Here is a 19,082-nt window from a genome sequence, read left to right as displayed (position 1 = left end):
GGATAGGAAGTAAAAAGTTGGGGCGTAACCTGTTCTAGAGGCAACCCTGATACCAGCTGGAGTTCCAACAACTTTTTTTTCTGTACTTGCTTTCCATGTTGCTACATTGTAAGTCTCCTTGTACTTGGAAATGATTGCCTTTAGTATTTTTGTTTTACTTACTCTGTGTGTGTGTGTGTGTGTGTGTGTGTGTGTATGTGTGTGTGCGTGCGCGCGTGCATGCGCACACGCATGTTCGCACGCTGATCCTGGGGCTTGAACTCAGGGCCTAGATACTGTCTTTGAGCTTTTGTAATGGAGGCTAGCACTCTACCACTTGAACCATAGTTCCATTTCCAGCTTTTTGGTAGTCTTACATTTTTTCCTGCCCAGGCTGGCTTCACATGTCTAATCTGATCCTCAGATCTCAGCCTCCCGAGTAGCTAGGATCACAGGCGTGAGCCACCATTGACTGGCAGGCAGTAAATATTTTTGTACTCATATACATTCTTCAACTATTCCAAGTTTTCTACAATAAGTATGTGGATGTTCCTTTGATGAGGGGGAAAAAAGAAAAACAAAGAAACCCAAGTTAAATGACCTGCTAACATTAACTTTTTCCTCCTTTAGCATTCTGGCAGATTATTAATTGAATTTCTGTGTTTCTTGTACATATTTATACAAGAGTATAAATATATGTGTTAGAAACCAGTCACAGGTCTCCACATTCATGTAGTTTGAGCTTCTAAATGAAACCCATGCCCTCTGTTCATACTGTTTTAGTAATTTGCTTAAACTGCCATATGGGAAATCCCATTGTATGGAGATCTTACACAGCCCCTGAAGCTCTACACCACCTGCAGAACCAGAGCTGCCCACATTTTGCTTGATGTGGAAAAGTATATTTAGAGCCAGAAGCCAGTATCCATTAGAAGCATTCTTTTTTTGTTTTGGTTTTTTTGGTTTTTTTTTTTTTTTTGCCAGTCCTGGGGCTTGAACTCTACACCTGGGCAAAATCCCTGAGCTGCTTTTGCTCAAGGCTACCATTTGAGCCACAACACCGCTCCTGGCTGTTTTTGTGTGTGTGGTACTGAGGAATTGAACCCAGGGCTTCATGCATGCAAGGCAAGCACTCTACCACTAAGCCATATTCCCAGTCCTAGAAATATTCTTTATCTCCCAAATCAGAACCAAAATAAAAGCCTCTGCCATTAGGCATTTTTTTTGCTTTGAAATAGAGGTATAAATATTCAAAAGGAAGAAACAAGTCATCATATCTAGAAAAAGGGGTTAACAAATAATAGAAATTTAGAAATGTGTTAGGTCCAAGCTGAATATACAAAACAATAGCAGTAACTAGCAGAAAATAGTGATGAAAAAAAACACACCTATATAAAATGCTGGAAAGAATCTTTCCCAGTGAAGTGATGGTAATGTAAAGTAATGGTGAGATTTTTTTTTTAACAAGAGACATTAAATAGAATGCAGTGTATACACATGTATATTCTTGATACTTAAAAACAGATAAGGACTAACAACTTTCCAAATTTTTGGCAGCAACCCAAGTAGAAATAAGTGTGGCTTGTACCTGTAAAGGGAGGAATAGGGGAAACAATTGGATTATGGTTGTGCACGCGCGCACGTGTGTGTGTGTGTGTGTGTGTGTGTGTGTGTGTGTGTGTGTGTGTGTGTGTGTGTGTGTTGGTACTGGTGTGTGAACTGAGGACCTTGTGCTTTCGTTCATCTTTTTTAGCTTATAGCTAGCACTCCTTAAGTCACACATCTAGTACTGGCTTCTTGCTGGGGAAGTGGAGATAAGAGTCTGACAGACTTTCCTGCCTGGGCTGGTTTTGAACTGTGATTCTCAGATCTCAGCCTCTTGAGTAGCTAGAATTATAGGCATGAATTGTTACCACACATACCTAGCTGGTTATTTTTAAGTAGAGTTACCAAAGTTTTTGCAGACTGGCTATGGGATTTGAAGGGAAGAGCCAAAGTATTTGGTCTGGGCAATTTTAAACAAGGAATTGCTTTATCTCTACTGACTGGAGAAGTATCTAAGCCAGAATCTTGTCTGCATCTTCGTAGTGTTTCCTCCTAATTCAGATTGGTCGGCAATCTCTGCCAGCGTCGGGAGCTTCCCAAGGTTCCTTCAACTGATCGACAGTTCTTTAAGTGCTGTATACTTGATCCAATCCCATCCCCTTTCTCTCTTCTTCTCCCTCCTCGTTCTCCCCTTTCGTCTTCTTCTTCTCACTTGCCCTCTCCAGAGCTCTCTCAGACCTCAAACCTGGCCCTGTGAAATCCCTCCATGTTATATGTTGAAGAGCTTTTATTACCACACTTTCCCTCTGTACTCTCCCAGTCCCTGTTGATGTTATTCCCCCATCGGACCACCAGGTGGCAGCACAGCTCGTAACATTGAGCCACACTCCTCCATGGTGAAGGGTGTAGAGGGGCTGAGTTTAAGGAGGAATTGCATGTTACCGATGAATCTGGAGGAGGCAGATGTGCAGAGGATTTTGTCCTCTTTTTTTTTGTATCATTGTTAGGGATGATTTCGCTCTCTCAAATTAGAACAAGTTTTCTATGACTTTGCAGTTGTATTTTATGTGGAGAAAGTTTTCGCTGGAAACCTTCCTTTAAGGTCTGGGGATACAACTCAGTGGTAGAGTGCCAGCCTATCAGATACAAGCCTGGGTTTGAGTTCCACCACCTTAAGAATGAAAATGAAATAAAGACTTTTCTTCACCAGGTAGGTTGCATGCTGGTCCGTTTACTTAAGATGCTCCTTGGGTGGGACAGCTCGCTAGAAGCTTTGCCACCCCAAAAGTAAAAAATCTTCCTTCAAAAGTGGATAGTAGTGATAGAGCACTTCTGTATGCAAAACTGCGCTTTTTAAATGAAGAACAGGAGTGAAAGGAAGTTTTGGATGCAATTGGAGAGGAAAGGGCATGAATCCTGGAGACCTTGGGGTGAATAAAAGGCACCAGTGGGCAGTAGCAGTGAGTAACCAATAATGAAGGTGTTAGGCTCCCAGAAGCCTGGACAGCAAGGAGAGCTGGGCCGGTCTGCCTGTAGAGCAGTTAAACACCCACACTCTATCTGACACAGCTCTGTAAACCCATGAAAGTTGAACTGAGTAGTTTTGGGCTTTTGTGAGCAGTAAGCGAGAATGGGGAAGAGGTAAGCTACAGCCCTAGAAAACAAGGGGGAAGGCTTCCTCAGAGGGCCAGCCCTGTCCCCTCTAGCACTTTCCACCCAGCTCCCCTTCCAGGATCCTTCCCAGAATGCTACATTTCTGTCCTCCACACTATAAACTGAAGGTTACATTTGACGAAATTGATTTGCCTAAGAGAACAGAACTAACTGTAAATTCTAACACTTGGGCCCTTTTTTTTTTTCCTCTCTCTTTTTAACTCTTCAGTAAGCCCGATGCAGCACACGGGTCTCCTAACATGACTCAAATGCATCATTCCTTAATTCGAACCAGATCTTTCATTCTCAAGTCGGATTGACATTTGGCTCATGGAGATCTTGGTTTGGGGGAATGTTCTGTGTATTGTAGGATGCTTAGCAACAGCCCTGGCTTGCACCCATCAGATGCCATCGCAGGAGCCCACCGCCTTACCCGTCATGGCAACCTGAATGAAGTATCTGCAGGCCTGGCTAAGTGCAGTGGGAGGAGTCTTTTCCTCCTCCTCTTCTTGAAAATCACTGGTTTGAGCCAGCAGAGAGGAATGCCAGTGACATAAATGAAACTAACACTATTCATCAGTGAAAGGAACTGTGAGAAAAGAAATCAGAGGCTAGGCAGAAGCTTGAAAAAGAATACAGTTTGTTCAGAGAAATGAAAGGATATTATACCCCTCAGAATGAGATTTTTAAAAACAACAACTCAGTATCAGAGTGAGCGATTAAAATTTTGATTGTGGGAATTAAAAAAATAAGTCTATGAATAATTAGCAGGCTATTAAAGACCTCTGCTATAAAGCATAAGAATAAAGAAGAAAAACAGAGAAAACAAAGTTAGACAATCAGACTGAATATTAAAGTCTACCATCCATAAAGAGCAAGAGAATAAAAGGAAGTTCTAACCAAAACCAACTCATGTCCCAGGAAAAACATGTCCCAGAACAAGAACATGGCCTTTAAATGAAAAGAACAACCCTCAGCTCAGTTAAACTGTAACCACAACAAGACAAGTCAACTACAATTTCAAAGCTAACTGTAGAAAGAAGATAACCCACACTTCTAGAAAGTGTAAGAAAATGTATCACAGTGGGAAGGTGGCACTTAGAACAAGGAAGCCCTAATAGGGGTAATTATTTACTGATATGAATTATTTACTACAAAAGTAACCTGAGTACCTACCAAAAGCATCAATGTTTCAAGGCTTGTATTTTGTACTTTGTACTTGTGCCTTGGAAGCAGAGGAGTTTTAGTTATTTCAATAGGGCAGAGATTTTGCTGCTGTTGTTGGTTTTTGATTTTGCATGTTTGGTTTGTATCTGAAGCAGTCATAGTTTATCACTAGCACCTCTAAAATGCCCTACCTTGCTCCCACTTATCATTGCCTGCCCCTTCCACAAGGTGGGGTGCTACTGCATTCAGTGGACCAGGCCTGGACTCAGCTTCCAGAGACTTCTAAATTTCATGCATATGGTATCCAGCAGTTCTCAAACGATTCTAAAAGAAATCGTTGTAAAATACACAACTGTGATCGTAAGGCTTTTAATTTGTAAATTATGTTACAACTCCTGGCTTAATATACTTCTCTTGTAAGAGTGTATTACACACATACACACACTCCCACACCCCACACACATTTTTCCTCATTCTAATGAGCCTGAACTATAGTTGATTGTAGTTAAAAGTAAAGATACATATAGTTTAGAAGAAAGCCAGTCCAACTGAGCCCCGTGGAGACAGTCAGAGAGAAGTCATGTCCCATAAGTGGCAAGGTTGGGCCTAGCAATGTACTTCCTGTTTTAATCAGGATTGACTGAGGCACTGAGGATGGCAAGTAAAAGTAAAAAGGAAACTGAGTGCAGAGGGCTGGTCCCTTGTCAGGAGTGGTGCTGTGGTAGAGTGCTAGCCTAGAACAAAAGAACCTCAGGGACAATGCCTAGGCCCTGAGTCCAAGCCCCAGGGCTGACAAAAAAAAGATCAACAAAGACAAAGAAGACAACAAATATCCATAAAGAGAGCTTAAAATTCTTCATGCCAGAATCTCTTCATTATTTCCCCAGCAAACTACGCATTCATTTCCTAAAACCTTCCAGCAGGCAAGAAGAGACTTCTCAAGATGAAGTGAGGAGTGGCTTTCAAGCCAAAGGGGAGCACTGCAGCGGCAGCCTTGTTGGCTTTCGACAGTTCATCCTTGAGGGACAGCTGTGGGGTCCTGGTAGCCCGTTGAGGGTCCCTGATCAGATCCATGCCTACTTGCTTCGCAGTGGGAGACAGAGGTCTGCGGAGATGGGCCTACTAAAGGTGACAGACAGCGGGTGGCCAGCAGGACTCTGTCTGGAGCATAGCTCCCACACTCAGACGTGTGGGGCTCTGACTGCTTGTGGGATTGAGAGATGACGCCTCCACATTACTTCCTCCTCATTTCCCATGAACTCAAGAAAATCTACCAAGTGTTTGAGAAAAGTTTTCAATTAGCAATAATCACGCCTCAGATAGACCTCATTGGCTACACTTCTGCCACTGCACAAAGCTTCTACCAAGTATTTGAAGGAACTGTCTGCAGAAGTGTGTGTGTGTGTGTCTGTGTGTATGTGTGTGTTGCACATTGTGGTCATCTCAGTTTCAGAATGACTGGTTAAACCATTATGTACATACACATAGCATTATTTTTAAATGTTCTCAAAGAAAGCTGAAACCATATTTGGACGACTGAAATCTTACCATTTTAGCTTTTGTCTTCTTTCCAAGATTCTGTAATAGTGTGACATTCACTAAATAATAAGTGTTTTGTATGTTTCAGTATGTGGCAAGAGCAAAAAATGACTTCACAGGCCACTTCATCTGCTCTGTTGTGGTTTATGATGCCATCTGGATTCTTTGGTGGAATTATTTCCCTCTAAATCACTATAAACTTCTATTTAGTTTTCCCCAATCTGAAGCCAGATATGTTTGTGGTTTTTAGCCATGATGTAATTCTGGAACTTCTTTGAAAGGTCTAGGTTGTCCTGTTCTATCAGTATTTAACTCAATGTTTCATGTAATTTCAAACAAACTAGAAGCTTGGAGGGGGGGAACATTCTGCACTTTATGTTTTTACTCTTCAGCATTCTACTTTTCTTGCCACTGAATACTTGGTTGTACATCAGTCAAGTAGGTACGGGAGCCTTTGGGAGGCCCTACGGGTACACAGACTAAGATGTGGGCACTGCCTGTCCTTAATTAGAAAGCTCACTAGCTAGATAGAAAGTTTTATTAGGTTGTTTTTCTATATGATGGAGAGAGAGGAGTCTTACTTCTTTGGCTAATTGTGAAAAAAGAAGGTCATGTGACACATTATATACATATTCATCATAAACACATTAAAGTTCACAGAAAGAAAGGCCTCAACTAAATTTATCCTTTCTAGGAGTATGTAACCCAAGCAAGAGCAAAACCAAAATAGCAGAACTTTCCCAAAGTCCTCTTTTTTTTGGTCAGTCATAGGGCTTGAACTTAGGGCCTAGGCTCTGTCCTTGAGCTTTTTTTGCTCAAGGCTAGTGCTCTACCACTTTGAGTCACAGCACCACTCCTAGTTTTCTGGTCGTTAGTTGGAGATGAGAGTCTCACAGACTTTCCTGCCCAGTGTGGATCCTCAGATCTCAGCCTCCTGAGTAGCTAGGATTATAGGTGTGAGCCACTGGTGCCAGGCTGGTCCTGTGTTCACAAAAGAAGAGTGAGGGGCGGTGGGGAAACTTCATGGTATCAGCAATGGATGGTAAGCCATAACTACAGTGCAGGATGGAGAGACAGGAGGAGACAAAGCCAGGGTAACTCACAGCAAGCTTTGTGGGTTTGAGGTTAGAAGTATATAAAGGAGATGAGTTTAATAACAAAATGAGAAAAGGAAATGTGTCAGGATCAGTGGTTGGCTGTGTGTTGGAAAAATAAGAGGCAAGAGTAGATGCCATAGAAGCTGGTAGAGCTCTGTGGGTATTAGGGAAGATCTGTGTCTCAGCAGTGAGGCACAGAAACCCCAGAAGGGTGAGTCATTATATTTTAGGACATGTGGGGAACCTGGCCCAGGTCCTGGCACTGTCTGTCACCTGACAAAAGCCCACATTCCTTACGGGTGAAACAAGGAGATTGGGTCAGTTGGTCTCATAAAGCCTCACAATAATATGAGGACATTTTCAAAACCAGCATTGTGTCTATCAACATCCCACGCAAAGATATCATAGTTTGGAATTCTAGAAACTGTAACAATAAACATTTATCTCTATGGTAAACATTTACTACATACTCACGATGTAGGAAGTGCCACCACTAATGTTCGCTAATAGTAAGCAAAACAAAATCTTCCTGTCTCATGAAGCTGCATTTTAGGGAAAGCGGCAGAAAATCAAATACACACATAAATGAACACGTTAGTTTGAGGTGCCGATAATTGCCACTAAGACAATAAATTATGCTGATAGCTCACGCCTGTAATCCTAGCTACTCCAGAGACTGAGATCTAAGGACTGCAGTTCAAAGCCAGCCTGGGCAGAAAAATCCCCATGAGACTCTTGCTGTGACTTAAAGTGGTAGAGCACTAGCCTTGAGCAAAAGAGCTCAGGGATAGTGCCCAGACCCTGAGTTCAAGCCCCATGAGAAGAGAGAGAGAGAGAAAAAAAAAAAGACAATAAATTACAAAGTGTAAAGGGTGTCCATGTATGAGGGGAAGAACCATCTCTGAGAATATAATATTCAAATGAGGCTAATTTTAGGAAGAAAAAAGCTGTGAGACTGAAGCTAGTTAGGATGAACTGAAAAGACCCCAGGAAGGAATGCGTTTGACACACTTAAACAAGAGAAGTGTGGCTCCATTAATTGAGCAAGGAGAACGTAGAGAATTAAACCAGCATCAAATCAAATGAGAACGTGGGAGCAATTGTAAGCAATTTAGACCTCATTCCAGTTGTAAAGTTTTAAGCAGGAAAATGAGTGCATCTACTTTAGGAAAAGATGGCTTTGGTGATTCCATTACAGAATAACTGGTAACAGAATTCAGTGTAGGAGTGCTGCCTCTGCTCCAGTCTTAGTAACAACTATGGACATTTTCTTCCTTGGGGGAAGTAAGATGAGTAACAAGAGCCAGAGTTAAACTGACTCTCCCTTCATTCTCTTAGGGTCCTGTTCCTATGTAATCCAGAAACATTGTTTGCTGCTTTTTTTTTTTTTTTAATTACATGCGCACAGCTTTAAAAAAAATTAAAACAACATGACAGCTTCTTTTGCTTTTAAAGATACTGAGATCAGGCCATGAAGGTTAGTGGCCACAAAGTTTTGGGTGTTGAAAGTAACACCATCAAAATTTTATAATCATACCTTATTGGGTATTTGTTAGTTTGTTTTTTCCATTCCTGGGGCTTGAACTCTGGGACTGTGCACTTTCCCTGAGCTTCTTTGCTCAAGACTAGCACTCAACTACTTGAGCCAAGTAGAGGCCAACCCTTCTGATTTTTTTTCTGAGTAGTTTATCAGAGATAAGAGTCTCATGGACTTTCTTGCGTGGGCTGGCTTCAAACTGCAATGCTTAGATCCTGCATAGCTAGGATTACAGGCCACCGGTGCCTGGCCTCCTATGAGGTAATTTAAAAAATCATACTAATCACAGTGACATGATAACTTATTGGATTCAAATGTTTTGTAATATGAATCCACAGTCCCTTATGTGAAATACTAGAGGACCAAAAACCTCCGTTTTCATAAACATACATAATACCTAAAGCTACTATGAACATGTTTGATGCTTATAGTCTCTTTTTAATCTCACTTCCTGTGACTATTCATGTTTCACGGCAGAAGTATTCATATATTTGATTACTTCTCCAAACTCCAGAGGAGGATACCCTATAATCTATGACATATGTTTACCACACACTTCTGACAGTAATATGCGGTTCGGTAGTACTACTTGGCATGTGACTTGGTTTTCAGTTAGTAATTCCAGTAATAAGCAAACATACACGTTTACCTCTGATTGGTTATTTCTCCATGTGTAAGCTATAGTTTGAAAAATAGTATCAGTTTGTAGTTAATGTTTAATACCTCAAGCCTTTGAAAGGAAAAATAGTTTTTAAAAAAAGATTATCTTTTGTCTTTTCTTTCTTTTTTTTTTTGGTCAGTCGTGGGGCTTAAACTCTGGGCCTGGGTGTTGTCCCTCAGCTCTTCAGCTCAAGGCTAGCACTCTACCACTTGAGCCACAGCACCACTTCCGGCTTTTTCTGCTTATGTAGTGCTGAGGAATCGAACCCAAGGCCTCATGCATGCAAGGCAAGCACTCTACCACTGAGCCACCTTCCCAGCCCCTTGTCTTGTCTTTTCTTTCTTTCTTTTTTATTTTTATTTTTTTCCTTTTCAATCCTGGGGCTTGTACTCAGGGTCTGGACACTGTCCCTGAGCTGCATTTGCTCAAGGCTAGCACCCTATCACTTGAGCCACAGCGCCACTTCAGCTTTTCTGTTAATGTGGTACTGACAAATCGAACCCAGGGCTTCATGCATGCTAGGCAAGCACTCTACCACTGAGCCACCTTCCCAGCCAAGGGAAAATAATTTTACTTCATAGATGACTGATAAAAGTGGAAACACACTGAGCCCCAAACTCACATTCTCCACTGTGGGTCGTGTCATTCTCTGGGGAGGCAGTGGTCGCATGCAGTCCCTCTGCCTTCAGTTCTAACTGTCTAAGAATAGCACTCAGGCCCTCTTCCAGTGTTAAGAGATGCCTGCAAACACCTTGTTCTGAATACAAACTGAATACATAGCTGAGAAAGGGGATTTCTATTCTTTTTACAAGGAACATGTAATTGTTCCTCAATGCCAAAGGAGAAGGACTTAAGTTGTTCACCCTCTGACCTAACTGTGTGGTAGCCAGGCTCTAAGAAAACCATCAATGATTCTCTCCTCCTGCTATTCATGCTTCTGTGTGCTCCCTTCCATTTAGAATAAGGTTAACCTGTATACGCAATAGGATTTTTTCTGAAGTGGCCAAGTGTGTGACTTCTGAGGTTTGGACATAAAAGACACTTTGGTTTCTGCCTTGCCCTCCCTTAGAACATACATTTTGGAAGCTAACTGTGGTATCATGAGAACACTCAAGCAGTCCTGTAGAAAGTTTCATTTGGCTAGCAGCTGACAGCCAGCCAATAGCAAGCACAAAATTGACAGACATTCTAAGTCATCTTGGAAGTATATTCTCCTCACTGCTTAAACCTTCAGTGGCTTGCAGCCCCAGACAACAACTTGGTTTCAAGTTCATGAGATACCTCAAGCCAAATTAACCCAGCCAAGCCACTCCTAGATTCCTGGAATCAGTTGAGGAAAAAAAAAAATGTTGTTTTAAGCTGCTAAGTTAGGGGGTTGTTACACAGCAGTATGTAATCAATATCCTTGGAGCTTTGATTCAAGGAAAATATGTTGCTTTCTCTGATTATAAAAGTAATAAGACGTTTTTGAATTTCAGACATATATATGACCTGGAAAAATGGAAATTTCCTATAACATAATCTTGATAATGTATAGAATATAGTTCTATATTTTCTCCACGTAAAATACTAATGAATATGTGTATACAAATAGGCGTGTAAATTGTATGACTGTTTTGTTAAAAGGCACTAATCATATTAAACATACTGACAACTTGTAGGATTCTCTCAATGTGGTATATTCTATAGAAGTTCACATAGATAGATAGATAGATAGATAGATAGATAGATAGATAGATAGATAGATAGATAGATAGATAGATAGAGTCATCAACATATTTATATTTTATCAACATATTTATATTTTATTGTAAATCTCCTACTGGAGATTTGCTGCCTTAGTTTCCGCACATATAAACAGAGAGACAGTGAATGAGCATGTGGGCAAACCTGCGGCATATATTTTCAGAAAGAGAAATACTGGATCAAAAGTGGGTACATCTAATATTGTGATAGGTGGGCTAGGGTCATGGGGCTCTGGATTAGATCTCCCACACCAGAAAATAAAATAAAAAGCAAACAAATAAAGTAAAAAAAATTCTGACAAGTACTTCCAAATTGCCCTCCCCAAACTTTGGACTAATGCATTTGCTCAGCTCATCTAAAGATCTAGGTGATCTATACGTTGCCCCTTGAATAGCACTGGGTATGCACTGTCACTGTTAGTCAGGCAGGTGCAGTTGTTTTCTTTAGTGCTTCATTGTTAGCCATAATTTCAAATGTTTGCAGGTCACTTGTTGCTCTTGTGGTTGAAATTACCTTCTGTCTTTGCCTGTCTTGATACCAGTTTGTCTTATATATCAGTTTGTAAGAACTCTTTGGGTGCATGTGTGTGTGCCAGTCCTGAGGCTTGAACTCAGAGCCTGGGAGCTGTTCTTGAGCATCTTTTTGCTCAAGGCTAACACTCTACCACTTGAGCCACAGCCACTTCTGGCGTTAGACTTTCCAGCCAGGAATAGCTTCAAACTGTGATCCTCAGCTTCCTGAGGAGCTAGGATTATAGGTGTGAGCCACCAGTATCCAGCAAGCCCTCTTTTTAATGTATCATTGTGTTCAGCTCTTTACCTATAACAGAGTGGGTAGAAAATTTCTCCTTAGGGTCAAACATAACTCTTTTTAAACATTGCATTTAGAAACTTTCCTGTCATGATGTCATCACCCAATGATAAAGCATGAAATAGGCTTCACAACTCTTAAGTGATTAGCAGGAAAATAAAAAGAAGAAAGCATTTCCTAAAAAGTCATTTCTACAAATGTCATCCATGTTTAACTTCAGTACTGATGACCCAGTTGTCTCTTGTCTCCTTCCAGTACACAGAATACCACATCCACCAAATTCCAAGAAGCCGTGAGGTCCAGCAGTCCTGGCTGTCCACAGTGCTCACTACCATGTGGGCCATTTGGTTCTCCTTTCCCATGGTTTTCCGGATAAAGCCAGATTTGGTATGTAAGACCATCTCCAAGGAAAGGGAGGCCAACTCTCCTTTGGGCCTTTCAGTAATGATAAGATGTATTATTTCATTAAGCAGTTATCACTTAATAGTGTACCAGGTAATGTACTAAGCTTTTCAAAAGGTACGTTAAAATCTATCATTTTAAGAGCATGTTGCTGAAGAACTGAGAAGTTGGCCTTCTTTTCTAGCCATTCACTTGAACTCAAAATTTCCCCCTTTCTCTTCTTTGTTCTATGTTGATAAACCAACAGAGCGGTGTCTTTAGCCCACTTATATGCCTATTCACCTGTGGTCAGCCAGAGAATCATCATTCCTTTACTTGTTTCCAGTAGGCTTTGCAGTTTTATCAAGATGTTTTCAGGGGCACAGGCAGTACTAGGGCTTGAATTCAGACATTATGCTTAGTGGACAGGCACTCTACCATCTGAGCCACACCTTCAGCCTAAGACACTTACCAAGTGTGGAATAAGACTCTTACCAAGTATGGTATGCAGCAGGCAGAATGTCATAAGCACTTAACACTTGGCCAGCTTTTTTTGCTCTTGGCTGATGCTCTATCACTTGAGCCACTCCTCTTTTTGCTGGTTAATTGGAGATAAGAGTCTTGTGGATTTGTCTCCCCTGACAGACTTTGAACCTCAATCCTTAGTTCTTTGCCTCCTGAATAGCTAGGATTACACAGGCGCCTGCCTTAAGTAGGAGTGTTTAAGTTAGCCTGATAATCTCATTCTCTGAGAAACACCTCCTGGAAGAGAAATTAGTTTGTTTTAGGGACAAGATGAGAAAGTTCAATTTGCCAGGTGAAGAGGTCTGCCTGTGTGGGAGGAGGGGAAATCTGTGAACTTCTTGAGGGTAAGGTCCAAGTATTTGGGGGTTTCCCATGGTCCTTTCCTAGAAAAGTGTTTCCACATATTTGTAGAATGACTTAAAAAGAAATGAATGAATGCTGGATGATGTGAGTCATGACACAAACAAAAACACCCACTCCCTAAATTGGTACTCCCCTTGAGCTTTTCTTAAGAATCTGAAAACCCAGGAGCTGTTTCCAAAGTTTTCAAGAGTTTTATCACTGGCTTCATTCCAACTTGGCTGTTGTTAAATGAAACATTTAAAGAAAGAGCCCTGAATTTAAAAAAAAAATAGAAAGAAAAAAGAGAAACCTAATTTAGTATCTAATTGAGTAAAAAAAATAAATTTTAGATATCCAATATGTAACAAATTGGAAATAAATAGGCCTTTCCTGTCTAATAGGCTGCCTCTTTGCCTGAGGCTGATTTGGTTCACCATGGCAAATTTAGATGTACTTTTAACATCTCCACTCATACTTCATATGAAAGAAGGCCCTTGTTTTACTTGCACATTTTTTCCCATTCCATACCCAGCTTGAGCAAAGAATGTCTAAGTTCATAGCAGTGAGTGAGTTGACAACATTAGGTAGCAGGTTATTGTTCTTAATAGGATAGTGTAACTTTTTCTAATGGAATCTTTTCTGTGGTGAACCACAAACTAGGTAGCACCAAGATTATCTGTTTGAATAGCATATAAAATTTTGATTGACTTACTAATTAACATGTGTTTGACACATTATAAGGCGTTGATTAACTTTTTGTCCATGTGCCAGAACACTTAAGAGAAACTTTGTTTTTTCCTTTGTTGATTTGATTCTATTTGTAACACAACCTTCATCTGGTATTATATTTGGGGGTGATTAAGAAAACCTTTATAATATAGTTCAAAGGAAATTTAGCTAGACAAAGAAACGATCTGCTATCTCAAGATGCCTATCTAGAAATGAAGTTCAGTGAGAATAAGATTTTAAGCCAAACCCGGTGAGAAACAATTAGACCACACCGTGTGTAACTGCTGCTTGCTTTCCAAGATGAATGAAATCATACTTGGGAGCCACAGTTCCTGTGTTGCTCAGTCCACTGTAAAGCATTAAGATACTGCCCACATTTCTCTTTCCCAGCCTGATTCTTTTCACCTATGCTTTATAAGATAAGCAATTGCCAGATACAGAAGTACCAGCTCCCAACTTTACACGCACTTAGCCAGTCTAACGATGGTCAGAGTAAGAAATGATTTGATGTGAAAAGCCTTTCCACTATCAGGTTTCTTATGACTGACATACTGCTTTTCTCAACTCCATGGACAAACTACCAGCTGTGCCACTGCGATGCTGGGTGGGCAACAACCTGTGGTTACTTGTGCCCACAGATGAGGTATTTACTCTAACTGTTATGGCTTCTGTTTCCCATTGAGAGAGAAAAATCACATTGAGAGAACAAAATCAGTGCCAAAATCAGGTGATGTATTATCAGAAATGTCCTTGAACTGTTTTGATCATGTTCTCTGTGTTAAGGGACTCTCAGAAGCCTGAAGGTTTTCTTTTCCTACTTTGATTCCTTTTTCCACTTGACAAACATTACACATTTTTCCCTCCCTGCAGAAGCCAGCGTGGCTTCGCCTACCATTTTTGCTCTCTTGTTGAGCTTTGCTTGCGTCATTGGCTCAGCTGTTCCTGATCCAGACCACCAGGCATGTCAGGTGTGGGCCTGGTGTGGCCTCTTCTTTCAAGGTGAAAGCAGGTGTGTTCTGAGGGTCAGCAGTGTAGCTACAGCAGAAAAACAGAAATGAAAGTGGAAGGAAAAGGAACGCAGTGAAGAGAACATTAGGAAGGGGTGGCATGGGAGGAGGCAGAGCTACATGCAAAGAAAGGGCCAATGTGCAGCCACAGAGACCATGGATGTGGAGAGACCTGGCCTTGTGGACAGGGTGCCCGGAGGTGCTGGGCTTCCTGGAAACACAGGGTGGAATAAAGAGGAAGGAAATCTTCACAGTGACCTTGGAAGCATAAGTAGCTCCTAGAGCCAGTCCAGCTTTGTATACTTTCAATGCCTATTTGTAGTCTGTTTTAAAATTAAAAGTTAGAAATTAATTAATTAAAATTTTGGATTTTAATTACAAATTTAAAAAAGAAAAGCTTTAGTGGCACTGGGGTTTGAACTTAGGGTCTTTGGCTTGCTAGACAATTGTTTTACCATTTGAACCATGCTTTCCAACTCTTCCTTCCCCCCTCCCCCCGGCCCAGTACCCATCTTTGTATAGCATCTGAAAAATCAATGAATGGATGCTTTTGCTTTTTCAAGTCCTCTTTTAATCTGACAAAAGACAAGACACAAAAAGTGGAAACAGTTGCCTATGGAACTGGAAGAGCTTAGGGAGAACACTACAGCCCAAGCTAAGTAGGATTGCTAAAGGTCTGGAGACTTTGTAAGTAGAATTGTTTGGAAGTGGCCAATTGTTGGGAGATGTTGTAAGTTTGAATATAGGGAGTGAGCCCCTTCAGGAGTGGCCAGTTGTATTGCTCCTTGTGGCCACCCTGGCACTGTGCAAGCGTGTCTGCGGTCCTCTGGTATTGAGAGAGAAGTTGGGTGAGAGGGGAACAGGAAGGGAGAAGTCAGCAGTGCCTTCAAAATTTGAGGTCTGGTTACAGCCTAAGGTGGGGTAGAAGAAATCGAAATTGTATAACTGGTTCTTGATTGACGTTTGCTTCCTCTGAATTTATCCCTGGAATTCAGCTAAGGATTTTCATGTATAACACATTTGGGAAATGCTAAGCATTCTCTTGGTCTGAATAATCAAAAGGGAATGGCAAATAGTTACAAAACCAGCAGGCACCAAAACAGACACTGAGACCAAGGAATGAAATAAAGGACCCAGAAATGGACTCACATAGCTACAAGTACCTGACTCTCAGTGAAGATGCTAAAACATGCATTGCAGAAAAGACAGCCTCTTCAAATGGTGCTAGGAGAACAGAATATCCACACATAGAACACTGAAACAAGTTCCTGATCTATTACCTTGTAAAAAAAAAATCAATTAGAATAGGCCAAAGTCCTTAATGTAAGACCTGAAACTTAATTTGTGCATGTACATGCTCTAGGGTTTGACTCGGGGCCTTGAGTCCTCTTTTGACTTTTTCTGCTCATAGCTGGGTACTCTACCACTCCTCCAGTCTGATTTTTGCTGGTTAATTGAAGATAGAATCTCTCAGACTTTCCTTTGCTCTCCTCCAGATCTCCGTCCCTTGAGCAACTTAGATCACAGGCATGAGTACCCATTGCCTGGTTTTCTTCCTAATTCTTTGTTTTCTTGCCATGTTTACCCCCTAGTCATTGGGTAAATGTATCCTTTTTTTCCCCTTAAGGTTAGCATTTACTCTTGCTGGCAAAGTAAAGCGTTTATTCCCAGCATAAAACATGTGACGTTAAATCAGCTCTAGAAAACTGATTGCTCTGCCAGTTAGGATGCAGTTTGACATTCCACTTATACCAGCACAGCATTTTGTAGCATATGTAGGCCACGCTGTTGCTCACTTTCCATGGTGCCTTTTCCACATAGACAGAAGGATAGACTGAGGCTGCAGGTGCAGCGCAAATGGTAGAGTACCTGCCTTAGTGAGAACAAGGCCTCGAGTTCAAAGCAAAACTTATTTTCTCTAAGATGCATGGCAAATGATTATAGAAGTAGTCTTCAAATAGATCGTCCACTCAGGGATAAGGAAGCTGCACTTACCACAGACTTACTGAGAACTCTGTAAACACTTTACACATTTCAAACATTGTTGTGGTTTATAGAAAATGATATGTTCACATTATTGTTCAGAAGGCCATAAAAGGTCAGATTAGAAACAGATTAGGAAGCCTGAACTGATATTACACACTCTTAAAAATAGCAACAAGTTCCCCAGTGATAAGATGTTTGAATTACAGAAAGAACAGGTTGTGACTGGTCATTCCTTTCAGATATGTGAATAGGAGATTTATAAGTTTCATGGTTATGACGTCAAAATGTCCGTATTCTGCTCTGAGGAATGAAATCCTGCAGTGGAATCAGCTGTAGAATTGCAAAGGGCAGCAAATTCCACTTATTAACAAAGTGCTGCTTTGCATTCTTGATCTTCCTGAATTCACAGTTAAGCCCTTTACACAAATCTTTGACCCAAGCAGTTTTTCTTTCAAATGTTTACAGATGACAGTTTGTGCAAACAGGGCTCAGTTTGCTTTTGTGGACTAAATAATCACTTTTCTCTAAAGACAGGTGCCTCGTACTCAAATCAGTTGTGTCCACATCTTTAAAAGCTCCAGATGCTATTTTCAAAAGATTTGCTTACACAATACAGCGTTGTGTAGAAAAGTCTTGCTGGTAGAGGCTGTGCCTGGTTGCTGATTTATTATTCTCAAGCCACCTTTCAATTTCCCAAGGAGCCATGTTCTTCAGTGTACACGGGAAGCAAGAAGGTCTTTGTGGATCATCCAATAGGAGAACAGAATTGGGATGGGGAAGGGCTAGGGGCAGTTTAGGACTGGGAGCAGGAAAGGGTAAATTTCCTTCCTCTCTGTGTGAGAGTCATGTGAAGCTTATGTAAGACAAAGTTCCAGTCTTCAGGTCCTAGAAGGATATTCCTTATATATGTTTTATCGAGAATACCTTAGAATCTGTCTCACCTTTTTCTTATATTTCCCAATCTATGTCTTCCTCTGGTTTATATCCATTACACTTTGTTGTGTACAGAATCAGGAGAATTGGCAATTGTTCATGGCTCTGTCAATAACTAGGGCTGGTGGCTCGAAACTGGTTTGCTCTCCTCTCTGAGCATGGCCGCTCCTTATCAAAAGGGCATAAGTAGGTACAGAAGAAGGGGCACATCCTTGTCTAGGAAGGTCATACCTGCAAGCCATTCAGAACCAATAACTGGCGTTGGCTTCCTGCCAAAATGAAAAGCTCCTTGTTCATCATCATACCTTAGAGACTATACATTTTTTTATGTTATATTCTTTTATTTACTTATTTTTAAAAATTTTACTGCCAAGGTGATGTACAGAGGGTTTACAGTTACATAAGTAAGGCAGTGATTTCTTGTCTAACTCGTTACCCCTTCCCTCATTTTTCTCCCTCTTTCCCTCCCTCCCTCAGTCCCCCCCCCAGAGTTATATAGATCATTTCCAACATATTGTCTTATGAGTGTCACTGTTGCATAGGTTCCCCCTTTGCCCTTTGTCTCACCATTTCTTAGATACTATACATTTTTGAAAAACGTTTGCTAGGGTGCTGATGGTAGCCTAGCTCTTCCAGTCATTCTGGGTTCCTCCTGGTTTATTAAGAAGCACACACCTCCTCAGGTGATTTGGGTGTCTCCCGGTCCTGCCCCACGCTTAGTGGTCCCCTCTTTTCCTATTTGCACTGTGCTTTGTGTTTCTTCCTCTCCCCGCTTGCACCTCTGTCCTCCCATTGAAATACTTGTGTTTCTCCTCTCACGGATGCTTCCTTTCTTCCCAACAGTCATGGGATGTGGCCTTGCACCAGGACCGCTTTCCAGCTGCCTCTGTTGTGAGATTTCTTTGTGTCTTAGGATTCCGGAACATAAACTTAATTTTAATCACCAGTTCTCCTGCTTTTGTTCTTGCTGGCACACTAACTCTGTTTCTGTTTTATTTGTTTTTTTTTTCAAGATTTGTTGCTGCTATTGTTTTGTTTTGCTTAATTGCTGTTGTTTTTCTCCTTACTGGGCTCCTCAATTCACCAGGGGCCATAACTGGGTATTTTTAAGGGTTTTCTTGCTGTTTAACCTTAAGCAGCATGTTAGATAATTTAAAAAACCGTAAGTGTCATGGGAGTTAGATGTACAAGAGCTTTTGGGGTATGGGTGAACTTTATTCAAATGGGAAATGGACAAGCTTCCTCTGTGCCTTTCCTTGTTTCCTTGAGTGAACTTTTTTTTTTTTTTTTAATTTCTAAGTCTAGCACTGAACCAGCTTCCCTCCATCTTTTTTTAATCAACCATCTCTCTGAAACAAACTGATGATCCTTAGGCATGTTTTATCTGATTGGTGAGTTATTTCACATTAAACAATAATCCATATCCCTGGCTCCTTTTGCAAAAT

The 19,082-nt window shown here is 41.1% G+C and overlaps 1 protein-coding gene and 1 pseudogene across 2 annotated transcripts in view; one reads left to right on the top strand and one right to left on the bottom strand.

Moving 5' to 3' along the window:
* Alg14 (ALG14 UDP-N-acetylglucosaminyltransferase subunit) overlaps positions 1 to 19,082 on the top strand; it is a 67,084-nt gene that overhangs the window by 15,824 nt on the left and 32,178 nt on the right. For both annotated transcript variants that reach the window (XM_070007726.1, XM_070007727.1), the window contains exon 3: positions 11,990 to 12,121. In XM_070007726.1, coding sequence (XP_069863827.1) covers positions 11,990 to 12,121 — 132 coding nt within the window. The remainder of the gene's footprint in view (positions 1 to 11,989; positions 12,122 to 19,082) is intronic.
* LOC138817417 (U4 spliceosomal RNA) lies at positions 5,590 to 5,703 on the bottom strand (annotated as a pseudogene).

This window comes from Dipodomys merriami, unplaced genomic scaffold (assembly GCF_024711535.1).
Source record: "Dipodomys merriami isolate MVZ:Mamm:240054 unplaced genomic scaffold, mDipMer1.0.p SCAF_7, whole genome shotgun sequence".
Lineage (NCBI taxonomy): Eukaryota > Metazoa > Chordata > Mammalia > Rodentia > Heteromyidae > Dipodomys > Dipodomys merriami.
This window is presented reverse-complemented; position numbering and strand designations above follow the sequence as displayed.